This window comes from Saccostrea echinata, unplaced genomic scaffold (assembly GCF_033153115.1).
Source record: "Saccostrea echinata isolate AGI-Se365-2 ecotype Australia unplaced genomic scaffold, CSIRO_AGI_Sech_v1 ptg000057l, whole genome shotgun sequence".
NCBI classification, from domain to species: domain Eukaryota; kingdom Metazoa; phylum Mollusca; class Bivalvia; order Ostreida; family Ostreidae; genus Saccostrea; species Saccostrea echinata.
The window spans coordinates 3,270,503-3,288,164 of NW_026889806.1; the positions used below are offsets into that span (position 1 = coordinate 3,270,503).

A 17,662-nucleotide genomic window follows, 5' to 3' on the forward strand; every position below is an offset into this window, starting at 1 on the left:
CGTACAGCATGCTCTTGCATATCGAATCAACTGGAAGAAATAAACCCCTTATGCACATGGTAAGGGTATATTGCTATTAAAGTAACGGAAGTTGACAATAGATAAGTTGAAGTCATCACGTTTATCATAAAGTTTGGTGGTTAGGTTAACATCTTTTTTCTACTAAAATATCCAAATATGAAACACATGTGTCAGACTCTGTGGTATCTTTTATTTCAAGCTCACTGGGATATATTGAGTCGACTTATGAATGGAAAAAAACCATTGTTAATTGATAATACGTCGTCGATATATCTAAATGTGGAGTTGATGAGCACAGCAACTGTTTTCTTCTTCTCATGTACAAGTTTTGAATAAATTCTGCTTCATATAAATACAAAAATAGGTGTGCTAATAATGGGGCACAATTGGTACCCATGGGAATTCCAACAGATTGTTGGAAGACCTGATCTCCAAAAACTACATAGATATTGTCAGTCAGAAACTCAGCCACAAGCCTGAACAGCAGTGGTGGAGAAATCTCAAAATAGAACAAAACTGTCATAAATGACTGCCTAAAGTGCAGGTGAGCTACAAACTACTGGTACTCGCACACCTAGTACATTCTAATCAGATAATAATATTATTTCTGGTAAAAAAAGTGGCATTTCGATTTCAAAAACTAATGGTGATATTCATGTGATTACCTCACTTTAAAACACCTGTACAGTTGAAACACGATGTTGGAAATTTATTGAATATCATGTTATTAAAAAATGGTTGATTAAAGCATTAAACAAATCGTTGTAAATGTTCTCCTTTTCTAACTACAGTATTTAACAGCTTTTTAGATTTGTCCTTTTCTTGGCACTCAGTAATGTATGGCAAGAAAAACAGCATGTTCCCCTCCTCAGGTAAAATCTGGAGAAAGTCCCTTACATTTAGAATATCTGTCAGGTGTTTTAGTATGCCTGGAAATAAAATATATAAATATTGATATTAACCTGTTCCAAAATATCTGACATTTCATTAGCTTTTGCTTTTCAATTTGGATATAATTATAATCTGTCAAGATTTTTTTTCTCCTGACATGACAGATGTTCTAATCGTAAATAAGGGAGGGAATTTCTGGTTTTATTTTTAATTTTCCAATCATGAGTGTAGCCCTCTATTGTTAAATTTGAAAGTCAAACATTAAAAAACAAGAAGGAAATGAAAAATATTAAATCTGCAATCTTATTTTCAACAATTTAAAAATATACATCGTTATCATTTTTCAAATTCTGCTTTAAACAATATGGATATACTAAACTCTCTAACTTGATTGACTTTAGTTACATATGCTGAAATGATATGAGCATAGCAAAAATATTTTTATGTATATCCAACATGACTGGAATTTTTTTTTTACCTTGAAATGTTTTAAAATAAATGTCTGCATTCTCATCTGGATTTTCAGCTTGGAGTTTATTCATCTGCACAACCTCATTCAAAAAATGGCTCCACTAAAATATTGAAAAATGTAAGCTGTTTTAAAATCAAGGTAACTCTAGTTCTGTCTACAAAGGCTATTTATCAATCACTGGCTTAAATTAAGCATGAAGTAATGCATTTTACTGCAAAATATTGACAAAACAAACACAGTGTTGTGGTTGTTTGCATGAAAGGACATTAGGAGGTAATTTCTTCAATCTTCTTAGTTCTTCAAAAGGTTCCCATGATGTACAATTTATATTACGGGTATTATTAAGTCAAATTATTTGATAAAATTTAGTTTTAAATAAGTAGCTAAGTTTGCTCTTATATTTCTCTTTTTTTTATATCCCCTAAAACTTTGCACACTCACCAAACCAGGATCTGCCTCCAGTACAGATGTACTAAAACTAAGAAGGACAGTCGGGTACCTTTCCACCATGACCTTGAAAGTTTCTGTGACCTCTGACCTGATTTTACACAGTACCCAGACAGAGTCCCTGCCCTGTATGGAGGGTGAGGTCTTTAGGAGATCTAGAACTTTGTCCACCACAGCCCCACTACAGGAGGGGGAACAGAGCATACTCTGGAAACAGAAAGTAGTGAGGTCATGTATAGAACATATGATTATACATTGAAGTCATGTGTATTTACGGAATATTTCATTATACATTGTATATCTGAACTGGAAATAATATTTAGGAAAGATAGAAAGGCTAAGAGTTACAAAGGAGCAAACTCTGGAAATAGTCATGTGTATTTACGGAATATTTCATTATACATTGTATATCTGAACTGGAAATAATATTTAGGAAAGATAGAAAGGCTAAGAGTTACAAAGGAGCAAACTCTGGAAATAGTCATGTGTATTTACGGAATATTTCATTATACATTGTATATCTGAACTGGAAATAATATTTAGGAAAGATAGAAAGGCTAAGAGTTACAAAGGAGCAAACTCTGGAAATAGTCATGTGTATATACAGAACATTTCATTATACATTGTATATCTGAACTGGAACTAATATTTAGGAAAGATAGAAAGGCTAAGAGTTACAAAGGAGCAAACTCTGGAAATAGTCATGTGTATATACAGAACATTTCATTATACATTGTATATCTGAACTGGAAATAATATTTAGGAAAGATAGAAAGGCTAAGAGTTACAAAGGATCAAACTCTGGAAATAGTCATGTGTATATACAGAACATTTCATTATACATTGTATATCTGAATTGGAAATAATATTTAGGAAAGACAGAAAGGCTAAGAGTTACAAAGGGGCAAACTCTGGAAATAGTCATGTGTATATACAGAACATTTCATTATACATTGTATATCTGAATTGGAAATAATATTTAGGAAAGATAGAAAGGCTAAGAGTTATAAAGGAGCAAACCACTCAGTTAATATGGCAAGAATCAGACATCCATACATAAATACATATTACATGTTCATTCTTTATCTCCTTCATAGAAGAATAACAAAATGTGTCCAACTCAATTCAACAGAATTGTTTTTTAACAATTGTATGCTATTTACATAGGAAATATGAAGTTAAGGCTGTTGTATGTACCTGTAGTTTAAGGAGGTCCTCATGACATAGAGCACAAGGACAGTTCTCCTGTTTATTGACAGCTGGAGCTGTGATGTTGTTTTTTCGTACTGTGGTAGGACTGGATGGTCTGAGATATAGACAGGGCTGCTTTAAGGCATATAACCCCCTAAAGGGAGGTAACTCATCTAACCAGGAATATCTCTGTCCAAAGTATCCAGTGGCCTTGATCTGAATGAAATAATTACTTAAAATGTGGAAACATCATTTAAACTGAAATGTTTTATTTAATTTCCATGCATAAAAGAAAGTCTTAAATGTAGCATCAAAATTTTCAAATTATTATGAATGTCACTTCACTTTACCTGAACTTGTCCATTCAGCCTTTGTCTGTCAGTAGGATGTGTAACATGAACAATTCTCTTCATGTATATTTCAGAGAGAAGAACCTAGTACAACAAATGAATACAAAAGTATTTACACATAAGAAAATTACAGGTTATCCCAATATTTACTTCACATGATCTAGCAATAAGAACACAACTTACTGCTGCCTCTTCAAAAATGTATTTTCTTCGATTATCTACAAAATAAGTTATATGTATAACACAATTTTAAAAGATATATTGTATAATTAATATTTATTGAGATTTAAATTAAATTTGAAGTAAGATAAAATTATAAAGTACAGTAAGACTCTGTTGTGAAGAATTCACTGGATACCAAGATTTAAAATCCTAATAACCAGGATTCTTTATATTCATATAGGGAACAGAGTGAAAAGATACCGTTATATCCCAGATTTCCTTATAACTGAATTCTTTATAACTGAGTTTTACTGTATGTCATTTGCTCCATTCAAATATGAAGCCTATATTACACAATAATGAACAGATTTTCATATTGAAACAAGCAGAAAAAACACATATTGAACAATGAGGAACATTTAAACAAGAAGATGATATTTTCACTTTATGGCTGACCTTCTAATATTTTTTCCAGGTATTCTTTGACATGATTATTCTTGAATTTTGCATCCTCATCATGTGTACCCTGTACAATTTAAAAGTTATTTATAATCAGGAGGCTATATTTTATTGAGACATGTACTGGTTATCTAGTAAAGCAGTTTTTTTAACATTGTGAAATCCATGACCAGAAAATTTAAATGCATACAATATTCTTCTTTGCTACACAAATAATGTAGAAATACAAAAATCATTGTCAAAATTTATTAAGAAAATCTTCAAAACTGTCTGTCCTTCTTGAATCCTCCATATATATAACTGATTATATGTTTACTTCTTTTCTTTTTTCTTTATATACTTGTCTATTTTTTTACCCTTGACTGTAATTTTTGTTTGTATACATGTATATGTGTATATGTACCTCTTGTACCAGTGATCTGGTTTTGAGTGAATAAAGAATTGAATTGAATTGCTACAAAAGTAGGTACTTTTTAAGAATTTAGACAATACAGGTAATTACCTGCAGTAATTGGATGGCTAAATCCAGAGATATCATCCCTATGTCATGTAGAGCCACCAGGGAGGTGATCAAAACTTGAGGACAATGGCATCTCATCAACTGTCAACAAAGGAACATATCAAAAGCACATTCTACCCATACAGACAAATCTTCAAATAATCATAAATAAATCAAAGCATTAATACAAGTTTCATTACCTGCCACACTAGTGATAGAATTAGGATTAAAATCTTTCTAATTTTGTTTTTTGTTTTTCTCTCCATGTAAGGTTTATCTCTACTACACTTACTTGAGATAAGGGGGATAACTCTGCAAAGTCTTGATGTAGAAGCTGATGATGGCGGATACAGATCTTAGTTAGCTCCCTTTGTGGTATTGATGTCAGAGCCACATGTGCTGGTTCTGGATCACACAGCTTCAGGTGTAAACTTGCCAGAGCTACCATATCTACAGGACTATAACAAAAACATTACCCATAAATCCAAGGAAATACATTATTCTATTCCCCTTTTGAAAATTCACTTAAATGTAAATAAAATAATTACGTGTGTTTTTCATCGATGGATGATTTATGTTGCATCTGTGATTGAAGCAGTTTGAGCGCAGTCTCTGGGTTGTATGTCTGGAGACGGGAGAATAAGATAACCTCTGACATTCGATCTGGAATAACCTCAGCACACACTTCAAGGATCTGGTCTCCATCTGTCTGTAAAATTGTTGATATTCAAGGTTAAGGCTTTTAAGAAAGTTAAAAAAAAAGTTACTCATCTTGTGAGATTTCAGACCATCCCAATAATTTGGTCAGGTGATCTTAGTGTCATTCAATATTCAGATTTTTCATTTATGTTCAAACCTCCAGGACACTACATAATTATCATATGTTGTCAAATCTTCTAATATAATTATGTGATTCAGAAAATACATGTATGTAAATATAAATTGTTACCTCAAGTAAAACAAAAGGCTCCTCATCTTGAAACAAAACATAACTCAGGTAATAACTGAATCCTTTTCCATAGCAATATGGTGTTGTCTGTAAAAATAAAAGACCACAGTTTGAGTGACAATTTAACATTTAAATTTCAAAAATAGTACATGTACCTGTAATTAGTACCTTATTGTACCGTAAGTCTGCAAGTGTCTATATCAATGTTTGTCTATCTGCATATTGAATGCCTTTTGTAACAGAGATAAACAGTTTAATTACATATTGAAAAGAAAATAAATAAAAGTGAAGTATCTCTCTGACATTATGCTTAATAATAAGTTCAAAATCACAAATTTAATTGGAGATATACATGTTACCTCCTTGAGTCATCCTTAGAAAAAAGTTTCTAGATAATTTTGGTTAAAATACAAGAACTGTGTGAATTTGGAATCCAATGGTTTGATAAATCCTGGGCTAGCAAAATTTCCTGACATAAATCTACCTTGGAAGTGGCAAACCAAAATCTTTAGACATAAGAAAAAAAATCTGTGAAATACAATCATCTTGAAAACATGGCTTATATGTACACCTAACCTTATATGGACAAAGATATGGACACTTAAGGACTATATGTCACCCCCCCCCCTTTTTTTTAAGGAAAATAACTCAGCTACTGAGAAATATGCAACCATTTCAAAACCAAAACTTTAAACCTGTTTCTGTAGCTACTGTAATTATATCAGATGTTGTTATCTGACCTTTTTGGACTGGAGTTTGTAAATCACAGCTTGTTTTATGATATCACTGATGGAGAGACCAGACATCAGATAATAGGGCAGACACAATCTGTGATCTTCTGCATCAGGCCTACAAAAAAAACAACCATAAAACACCCTTACATGTATATATCCTAAAGATTTTGTTATCTAAAATTCCACTTTCATACTTATAGCACTGTAAATCATATTAAATAAGGGCAAACTTTATTTTTAGTATTTGTATTACTGTGGGATCGTTAAAATTTATTGGGGCCAATTTTCGTGGAGTTCTTAAATTTTACAGGTTTGTGGGGACGTAGTTTCGTGTATTCATTCATATATACAAAAGGAAAGATGACTATGAAATCCTAGCTTATCAATTTGTGGAGGATGTTAATTCGTGGATGAGAGGTACCCAAAAATCCCAGTAATCCTCAGCCACCACAAAATCTAATGATTCCACAGTATTAAAGATTTTCTTATAGTTTTGTTTTTGCTAATAATAATTGGAAGAGTCTAATTATTTCTGGTATGAAGGATATGCAAATATTATGTGTATCAAATAAATAGAACATAACTGTGTAATGGTAAATTAAGTCACCAGAAATATAAGCCATTTATGGTAATTAAAATTTAGCCTTCATTAAACCAATGATTTCCTGTGCCATGGGGTATAAACATGTATCTGAATATTTCTAAACGTAGCATATGAGATCTATTCATTTCTCTGAAACTTTGTTAAAGTGCAAGTACCTAGTGTGACTATATAGCACATACACTTACAGTGAGTAGTGTTCACCCAAAAGGCCACATGACTCCCTGTATAATTCTAGTAGATGATCATCTGTTCTCTGTTGACCAATGAGAGCATTTCTCACAATCATGTGACTTTCTTGTAACATGTGTAAGTAAGCTGAAGAGCTTGACTTTTGATTCTTGGATCCATAGTTCAGCTGTTAAAAATAATATTTATCATGCTACAGAGGAAAAGAATTTGAGTACACATATTTATTGATTTTTATGCTTTACTTACCGTAATCATAATTTTATTATTAAATCAAGCAACATGTCATTTTTTTTTCCACGTAAGACTGGTCACTTACCATATCTTTGAAAAGTTCAGAAACAGAACATTTCTCAAGGGCATACAGACTCCATATACTCTCCTCATTTCTATAATAACATTGAATAAAAATTCTACATCACATATACTTCAAAACTTCTGTGTATTACCTATATGTGTAGATATGTATTACATACTTATTGCTAGATCCATCCACCTTGGACAACAGAACTACAGTATCATCTGCCAGTGTGATCTGTGTAGCGCCAATAAAAGGATGGGCCCCTAACAGACAGATGTCCAGGCTAGCAGAGGGGTAAGCCTGTCAAATAAACATTGCAAGGATGTCTTATATAAAAATGGTTGTTCTCCTCCCAAAGCTTTGGTTTTAATTATCAACTTCCATCAGTTTTCAGCTACTATCAGGAACCTATATATTAACAAGATAGGCAACTCTTGCAAGTCCTTAGATATCTTGCAAGAGATATGGGAATTTGTTTGTCTAATGCACTTTTAAATATATCTCTACTATTTTCAAATATAGCAGAACAAAACCTTCATTTATCAATCAAAAAATTATTCAAAATATGTCCTTTGCACTGTTTATATTTCCTTATCTTAGTGTTATTATGTTTTATTTTCAAAATCAACACATACCCCTATTTCTGGGAATAAACATAGTTTGAAAAATTTGTAATGTTTAGCATTAAGTTTTAGGCAAATAAACATGGCACCGGAGAAGTGGCATATCCCATTAGTAAATATGTCATTGCATTTACATTTTTCTAAAACAAATTATGAAAAGAAGTAAATGTACTGTAATAAATGTAAGTCTGACAATATTAGTATTCTTTATATCTAACCTTGGTAATGCCGTTAAGATCCTCTGAGTTATGAATGGCTGCTGCATTACACCTGCTGGAATAAATCTCCAACCCTTTCTCATTCATGACATACAACAAGTTCCCATCTGTTATCAGCTGATTCGGAAAGAGATGTAAATATAGAATTCACTCTTACATAGATAATCTCAAATGATATTCAATATTTTGCAAGATTATATTCATCAATATACACACACACACAAAAAATTAAAGTTATTATCAAATACTGGTACAAAAGGCTTAATATGATTGAATTTTCTCATCATATTGCAACAAAGACTAGTTTCTGAAACAGACTGGCCAATGCAATACATGTATTAAATTTCTAAAATGGAGGTGATTGTGTAGATCATGACCCTGTTATAGCTTGATTAACAAAACAGATTTACACACAAGGACATACCAATATATAAAGTATATATCTCACAGAGATCAATAGACATGGTCAACCTGTAGACATATAAAACATTTCTACCAATAGCTTGGACTTTCAGGTGTCGTTGACAAACAATGAGATGCTGTAAGCTTAACATTTTGATCGTAAAGTTAGCACTAACTAAACTTTGTTAATGCTTGTTCTGGTGTGAAATATACAGTCTATCTCACAATTTCACTGTTCAATGTGGTGTTAATATAAGCACATCATCGCCTATTGAAAGATTTGTAATAAAAGACAGACAAACATAAAAATAAATTTATCTACTGGACATAAAATTCTGTCTTACATGCACTTGTATCAAAATATGGCGATTTTTTTTTTTTAATTTGAGAAAAAAAATATGAATACCACATGTATAAACATCATGCAAATGTAAGAAAAATTCATTCCTATTACATTTGTAATAAAACTTCAAGCAGAAATAAATCAGAAAAAAACTGACTACCTGATGCACATCTAGTGTGTATTTATAATGTGATATATCTGAGGTCTTGTTCCATAAGTTGTACATTGTCCCCACCCTGGCACTGCTCAGGAGACAGGACACACCCACCAGACTACTGAACACGGAGGACTGAACGGGGATCTCTCTATACCAGTCCCTCATAACCAACCTCTCAGCATCTGCAAAACAATATCAGTACTTTATATCGGTCCTCTTACAACACAGAAGATTATATGTAACAATAAGAAACCACTGAATTTGGCCTAAATAAAAACCTACCAGCGAGGTATGTTGGATGGAGTTGTATGAACTTCCACGAATCTGTACTGGAGGAACTTCTTTTGTACAGTACTGTAACAACACTGAGTTCTCCTATAGTGGAGTGACTGCCTCCTGTAAAAATAAACATCCATTTGTATAAAATTGATACACATGCAAGTGACATATCAAATTGCTTTTAAAATTGTAATGATGGTAATGTTGAAATGTGTCTTGTCTTAAGTGAGATTAAACAGGAGGGAAAAGAAAAAAGGATTAGTTACCTCTGAGGTCACTGTGTTTTGGATTATCTGCCAGAAGTATGTCTCTCTGAGTGAGTTCATGCAGACTCTTCAGAACGGCTGTTTTGGATTGCTTTCTCCTGACTCCCCGTCTTCCTAGAAACAAACTCCCATCCAGATCCTCTTTTTGTTCACTTTCATCAAAATTCCATATCACAAAGTTTTCATCATCATCAATTTTATTAAATGCATCAAATCCTAGTTTGTTCAAGGACGATGATGATAATGCAGGACTAGCATTCATAGAATTTCTAGATGAACCAAAAGCTCCATATCTAGATCCATGACTAAGAGATGAATCTAAGTTTTGGTGCTTATCAGAGCTTATAGATAGTTCACTCAAGACTGAGGATACCCTTCTGCGAGTCCTTGAAGGAAAATGTTTTAAAATGTCAACGTCCTCTGTTTGCTTGTTAGATTCTGTGTACAAAAGACGCACAACCTGTGCTTCCTCTTCTGATGTAACTGCTACATAATTCTCACAGAAAGAAATACATTTCACATCAAAACTCCAGTCCAACTCTAAAAATGGCACTACATCCACATAAGTTTTCTCAGAATTTGAAACAGATTTCTCCACAACTTGGTAGAAAGTTGTTTTGTCTCTCTGAACTATCACTAGGTTTCCTGTCTTTTGACAAGAAGATATACATGTAACTTCTTTGCTGCAAGGTATGTCAATGACTTGTAGTTGATCCTTAGATATACTGTTTGGCTTCAAACTATGATCATGATTGGCAAGTCGTACACAAGATCTGGTGCTGTTTGGATCTGTCGCCAGCTGCCAGTTCAGATAAATTTTTACTGCATAAAATGTTTGCCTTCTAGATGATTTCACCTCTAAAGTTGCAACATAATTACCTTGAAAATAAACAACAATACATAATAAACTGGAAATATGAGGTTACAGATTACATTGTAGAATTGCTTCCCTTATATATATACAGTCAAACCTCATTATCTTGAACTCAATGGGACTGAGAAAAAACTTCGAAATATCCAAAGATTCAAGATATTCAGGGAAAAATACTTAAAGAATAAGGGGCTGGGACTTCAAATCACTTCAACATATCAATGCTATTCGAGATATCAGTGTCTGAGATACCAAGGTTCAAGTGTATGGGAAAAAGTTTTGAATGTCATCTTCTCATGAACAGTTGAATCATAATTAGTCATGTGATGTCAGAGTTTAGATATTCTAAATGTCTCATGCAGTTTGAAGATGCAGATATCAGTTTTTAAAACTGAATAGGTATCTAATAATACACATATGCGCTTGCCCTAATGGTCGAATCATCAACATATTAGTGAGTGCAGTGAGCTCTTAAGGCAACGTCTGGGTAAAGAGAAAATTCAGACTTTGCTTGTTGATCCAAATGATATTCTTTCCACAGTAACCTCTGGACCCACAAATCCTTTCGAAATGCATCTCGCCGCAAACTACTTCTCATGGTAACTTCAAAAGTTTACAAATATAACCGGAACTTAACCGCACTTTAATGCAAATTGCAGATTAGATAGTAAATTAAATGCTCTCTGATTAAAAAATGCACTTTTTAGGCTCCACTATAGAAATACAATTAACCTACAACATTGTGTGATGTCAACAGTCTAGACATTCTAAATAATATAATATCTTCAAAATTTGAAGAGGCAGATCTAGGTCAAAAATGAATAGGAATCCAGTAATGAATAAACAACTGCTCACACCCTACTTAGAATAATCTAACTGTGTCTTGGTACAGGCTCTCACCATAGTTAGAATGTCTCCCATATACCTGCATTTTCAGAACAATACAAAGTTAAAAATTATCACTGCACCAAACATGCCAAAGTGCGACTTTTTCGACTTGCTGAAAAAAATGCACATTATTGTTTTAAAGAAGAAAAGTATGACAAAATAGCTAAATCAAGCTATTTTGAATAGCTTAATAGAGCTATAATAGCCTATATTATAGCTATTTCAAGCTAAATCAAGAGATTGTGCTGGATCTGTTCTATCGTTAACAGGTCCAGTACAATCAGTATATTTAGCTACGTAGCTAAAATTACCTACCTTAGCTTTATTTACCTACCTCAGGTAGCTTTATTTAGCTATTCCAATGCAACTTTTCAGAATTTTGCCTTTTATTTTAAAAAAGACAAAAAATCGCGAATAAATGACTACTAATATTTATATTAGGGATTATTTAAAAAGCAATCTAAAGCAGAGATAATTTTAACATTGCTGCATTTGAACACTTTTAAGGAAAAGATGTATTTCCATTGTTTGAGTAACTGTACACCACCTTGTGTGCGATGATGCATGGATAAGTATGATTGCTTCTCATTGTGCTCATGTTAACCAGAACTGGTTTTCTTTGTTATTTCATTCAAGAAGTAACTGTTTGGTCACAAATTAACTGTTGTATATAGCCCAAAACTTGTAGAACTTTGATTGAAATTGCACAGAAAAAGACGCATCTCCAAGAGTGATTTTTTCATGAATTGTTTTCAGATGAGCTTAAAGTTGAAAATTATCACTGCATCAAAGTGTATTTTTCTGCACATGCTGAGAAAAATGGAAATTTAAGAAAAAAGTTTGATTCATTAGCTAAATAAAGCTACTTCAGGTAGGTAAATAAAGCTATGTAGGTAATTCAAGCTACGTAGCTAAATCTAGTGATTGTACCAGACCTGGTTAACACGGATCCGTATAGGCCGTAAGGCATTATAATTCTAACGATAGAACATTCTATCTACGCTCGCCCCAACGGTCGCACAGCCAACATATTTTAAAATTTCTTTGGTTGTATTCAAGTAAGCTTACCAGTGTCATTAAACAGGAGCTGTTGAACTCGCGCCTCTGTAGCAAAAGCGTTCGTCCTCTGGTGATTCTGATTAGCTAAAAACTTAAAAGCAAAGACACAACAATTCTGTGTTGCAACGAACAATTTGTCCTTGTATGCAAACAAAGACACCGGTTCGTTGTCCACTTGTATGACATTCTGAGACCTAAAATTATGACATTTGTAAACTTTCATGTTTACACCTCTCATCCACCATCTTGATATCACATGACTGCAGCCTTCTTATGGTATGGCGATCCCGATTTTAAATAATTTATCCTTGTAAACTGATCCCGATCTTTCCAATATTTAGGCCCCCGTAATCGAAGTTTCGGGAATATATTGTTTTTGCCCTGTCCGTCCGTCTGTCTGTCTGTTTGTCTGTTTTTCCGCAAAAACTTTAACACTGTCCATAACTTTTGATTGGTTAGAGCTATGGCTTTCATATTTCACACGTATATTCGTTGTGACAAGACCTTTCTTTGGGTACCATCATTTTTACCTTTTGACCTTGACCTTGGAGTTTGACCCAGTTTTGTAAAATTTTACCCAACTTAAACCATGACCATAACTTTTGAACAGTTTGTGCTAGGGCTTTTATACTTCACATGTACAATCGATCCTTATGACAAGACCTTTCTTTAGATACCAACAACTTTGACCCTTTGACCTGAACCATGGCGTTTGACCTACTTTTGAAAAAAAAACTTCAACATTGGCCATAACTTATGAACGGTTGGTGCTAGGGCTTTCATACTTCACATATGAAATCCTTGTGACAAGACCTTCCTTTGGATACCAACAACTTTGATCCTTTGACCTTGACCTTGGTGTTTGACCTACTTTTGGAAAACTTTAAGCTTGACCATAACTTCTGAGCGGTTGGTGATAGAGCTTTCAAACAACATTTGTAGTCCTTGTGACAAGATCTTCCTTTGGATATTAAAAACTTAGACCCTTTGACCTCGGCCTAGGAGTTTGACCTACTTTTGAAAACTTTAACCTTGGCCATAACTGTTGAACAGTTGGTGCTAGGGCTTTCATACTCCACATATGTAAATCCTTGTGACAAGACCTTCCTTTGGATACCAACAACTTGACCCTTTGACCTTGGAGTTTGACCTACTTTTGGAAAACTTAAACCTTGGCCATAACTTTCGAACGATTGGTGTTAGGGCTTTCATATTTCACATATGTATTTCTTGTGAAAAGGCCTTTCCTTGCGCACCATTAATTTCGACCATTTGACCTTGACCTTGATGTTTGACTTACTTTTGAAAAACTTTAACCTTCTCCATATCTATTCAATGGTTGCTGTTGGGGCTTTCATATTTCACAGGTATATTCCTCGAGACAAGAACTTACTTTGGGTAACAACATATTTGATTTGCATTTGCATTTGAGAAAGTTTAACCTTCGCTATAAGTTGCCATACGGGGGCATCAGTGTTTCACAAACACATCTTGTTTCTAAATACATCAGCAACACTTTATTCTTGAATACAAAGGCGGATCCAGGCAGCACCCCCCCCCCCCCCCCCCGTTTGAATTTTTTTATGTAGAACTTATATGTCCATCAAGGGAAAAAACACCTTTTATTTGGAAGAATTCGTCAGCTTCCAGGGGCTTTGCCCCCAGACCCCCACCAGGGCTTTAACCTGGACCTACTGGGGGCTTCATTGCAGCCCCCCAGACCCCTGCCTGCTACTGCCCCCCCCCGTTATGAAATTCCTGGATCCGCCACTGGAATATTTACATGTCCATTATAGTTTTTTTTCATGATTTTCATCTGGTGTCAAACTTTTCTTTTGTAGATATTTTTTGGCTGCATGAGTTTTAGTTTTGTCCATCTTTATATTTGTGGCACATGTTTAGGCTTCACTGGAATAGAGATAGAAATCTTGAATGGTGTTTTTACTTTTATGAGAAGTGGTAGAGTGTCACAGCAACAAAACAAGATGCGTTTGTGAAAAACTGATGCCCCCGTTTGGCAAAGGTTAAACATTCTCAAATGTAAATCAAATATGTTGGTACCCAAAGTAAGGTCTTGTCTCGAGAAATATACCTGTGAAATATGAAAGCCCCAGCTGCAACCATTGAATAGATAAGGATAAGGTTAAGGGTTTTCAAAAGTATGTCAAACATCAAGGTCAAATGGTCAAAATAAATGGTGCCGAAGGAAAGGCCTTCTCACAAGAAATACACAGGTGAAATATGAAAACCGTAGGATCAATCGTTCAAAATTTATGGCCAAGGTTAAAGTTCTTCAAAAGTAGGTCAAACTCCAAGGTCAAGGTCAATGGATTACAATTGTTGGTATCCAAAGGAATGGCTTCGCACAAGGAATAGACCTGTCAAAATGAAAGCCCTAGTACCAACCGTTCAAAAGTTATGGCCAATGTTAAAGTTTTCCAATAGTAGGTCAAACTCAGAGGTCAAGGTCAAAGGTTCAAAGTTGTTCGTATCCAAAGGAAGGTCTTGTCACAAGGATCACACATGTGAAGTATGAAAGCTAGCACCAATTGTTCAAAAGTTATGGCCAAGGAAAAAGTTCGGTAAAATTTTGCAAAACTGGGTCAAACTCCAAGGTCAAATCAAATGTGATCAAATATGATGGTACCTAAAGAAAGGTCTTGTCACAAGGAATACACATGTGAAGTATGAAAGCCATAGCTTTAACCAATCAAAAGTTATGAGCAATGTTAAAGTTTTTGCCGACAAACAGATAAACAGACAGACAGACAGACGGACGGACAGGGCAAAAACTATATGCCCCCGAATCTTCGATACGGGGGCATAAAAACAGCTATGGTTCTTCTTTCTCAGTGAGGCTTAGAAGTTTTTGAACAACATGCGCTCGTAGTTAAATGTGTTCAAAAATGTATTGAAGGTATGAGATTTTTAAGTATTAGTTATATATATCATTTTTTAAACATCGTGCAATTTAAAATTGGTATATTTATTCATATGCTTCATTTATCGATTTTTCGCCCGCGTGGCGCAGTGGTAGAGCGTCAGACTCTGTACTAGAGTCGCAGAGTAAGGTGTGATCCTTACACAGTGTTGCGTGTTCGAATCCCACTGTGGGACGTTGAGACGATTAAAAAATGGTGCTAAAAGTATAATAAACTTTATGTGTCAAGTTTACACTGATATTGTTTTCATAATTAAGCAACAGGAATGCTTCAATTATTTATATAGACATGTATTTTCTGTTTATCAAGATTGCATTAAATTATACATACTGAGCAATTTCAATTTTGCCTATATATAATAACGTTATGAAATGGGGAATGTCTTTTGCTTCTACTGCAATATTCACTTATTGATTACTTTTTCAGCAATGTTTACCCCTTTTTGTTCTGTTTGAGTATACAATTCACCAGCTATTAACACTGAAAATATATAGCGCCAAAAAATTCACACAATCAATATTAGACTCAGTGTTGAGATAAACTAATTCATGGAATAGTAGTATTTGGGAATCACAATTGCACAGTTTTAAATCGAACCTTCTGAAGTGGCAACCTATTTGTACGAGCTCCCTTGTTCAAACTAACGACAAATAGATGTAAATTGTGAAGTAATCTTCCATATTGTAGGTGCTGAATTATTCTTTACTTTTCAGTTTGCATAATTGTTGGGAAAATGTGGACTCATACTCACAGGCTTAGATACGGGGTGGGGGCAGGCGGTGTGTATGCCCCTCTTTTGATATGGGGGTGTAGGAAAGTCTTGTATCCCCACTTTTTTGGTTGAAATGGTAAATAAATTCTGAATTAGCTGTAGGAAAAGATAGGATAGGCCAAGGGACCGATTCTAACTTAGTATATAGGCCCCTGGTCCAATGTATGTCTTTTTTTTTTCCTTGGTTGCCGAAGGTCTTCACAACGAGGGAAGATACAATTCTTACATTTCAATCCAAGTCGTAATGATGTATAACGAGAAAATGCTGCATGGAAACTACATGTACGACCGAGCCTCATTCACACCCCTAACCCCCCCCCCCTTTCTCCTTCCCAGGCTTTTGACTAAGCCACTGATGGTTATTTGTTTATGCACAGTCAAACTTCATTATCTCGAACACGATGGTGCTGAGGAAAAAAATCAAAATATCTGATGTTTTCGAGATTTCGAGGTTAAAATTCAAAAAGAACAATTGGTTGGAATTTTTATACTTCGACAAAACCACAGTATTTGAGATATCGAAGTCCGAGATAACAAAGTTCAACTGGGCCATGGTCCTCTTGATTTACAGGGATTCGAGAAGTTTGCCTTTGTGATATTGTAATAAGTGGACCATGACCTGTGATATTGTAAGAAGAAGACCATGACCTATAATATTGTAATAAGTGGACCATGACCTATTAACCTATGATATTGTAATAAGTGGACCATGACCTATTAACCTATGATATTGTAATAAGTGGACCATGACCTGTGATATTGTAATGAGAGAACCATGACCTGTGATATTGTAATAAGAAGACCGTGACCTGTGATACTGTAATAAGAGGACAATGACCTGTGATATTGTAATTAGAGCACCATGACCTATAACTTTTGTTATAAGAGGACCACGACCTGTGATATTGTAATAAAAGGACCATGACCTATGACATTGTAATAAGAGGACCATGACCTGTGATATTGTAAGAAGAGGACCATGACCTGTGATATTGTAATGAGTGAAACTTGACCTAGCTGTAATATTGTAATAAGAGGAGCATGGCCTATGATATTGTAATAAGAGGAGCATGACCTGTGATATTGTAATAAGAGGGGCATGACCTATGATATTGTAATAAGAAGACCATGACCTGTGATATTGTAATAAGAAGACCATGACCTGTGATATTGTAATAAGTGGACCATGACCTGTGATATTGTAATAAGGGAACCATGACCTATGACTTGTCAACAGAGTATCACAGGGCAGTTTCTAACCAACATTTTAGCGACAAGTAAACAGTGACTCTTAGACGCACACACATGCGTCTAAATTTTCTTTTACACGCTTATCATATAGCAGGGATAAAAAAAATTCCATCTTTACCAAGAGCCACCTTCTCATATATATACATGTATTCTTTACGCGACAACACTAAGTTAATATTTTTATCACAATTTCGTCACTAAGTCTCTGTTACAAAGACAAAGTTTTGACTCACCCCCCCCCCCTCCTCGAATAAATTGTACCCTTGTCAAAATAAGCTATAGTAGTGAAGGCATCTATAGTATTAGGTCTGAGCCTGTAATATTT

The 17,662-nt window shown here is 34.4% G+C and overlaps 1 protein-coding gene across 1 annotated transcript; it reads right to left on the minus strand.

The window, feature by feature from the left end:
* Positions 1 to 715: 715 nt before the first annotated feature.
* Positions 716 to 12,648, minus strand: LOC133174340 (BLOC-2 complex member HPS3-like). Its single transcript, XM_061309451.1, has 20 exons — positions 12,382 to 12,648; positions 9,555 to 10,433; positions 9,292 to 9,405; positions 9,013 to 9,191; positions 8,108 to 8,224; positions 7,442 to 7,566; positions 7,285 to 7,354; positions 6,965 to 7,134; positions 6,182 to 6,290; positions 5,442 to 5,528; positions 5,041 to 5,201; positions 4,785 to 4,950; positions 4,496 to 4,594; positions 3,991 to 4,060; positions 3,556 to 3,590; positions 3,373 to 3,456; positions 3,029 to 3,238; positions 1,826 to 2,038; positions 1,391 to 1,484; positions 716 to 950 (listed from the first exon to the last, which is right to left on the minus strand). The coding sequence occupies exons 1-20, from the start codon at positions 12,608 to 12,610 to the stop codon at positions 772 to 774; spliced, it is 3,390 nt and encodes a 1,129-aa protein (XP_061165435.1). The 5' UTR covers positions 12,611 to 12,648; the 3' UTR covers positions 716 to 771.
* Positions 12,649 to 17,662: the final 5,014 nt, after the last annotated feature.

Coding starts and splice junctions, on each gene's coding strand:
- LOC133174340 (XM_061309451.1), bottom strand. CDS start 12,610: ATGAGAGGTGTAAACATGAAAGTTTACAAATGTCATAATTTTAGGTCT. Junction 6,291..6,964: donor TTGGGTGAACACTACTCACT/GTAAGTGTATGT, acceptor TTTTTTTTGTAG/GCCTGATGCAGAAGATCACA. Junction 2,039..3,028: donor AGGACCTCCTTAAACTACAG/GTACATACAACA, acceptor TTCTGTTTCCAG/AGTATGCTCTGTTCCCCCTC.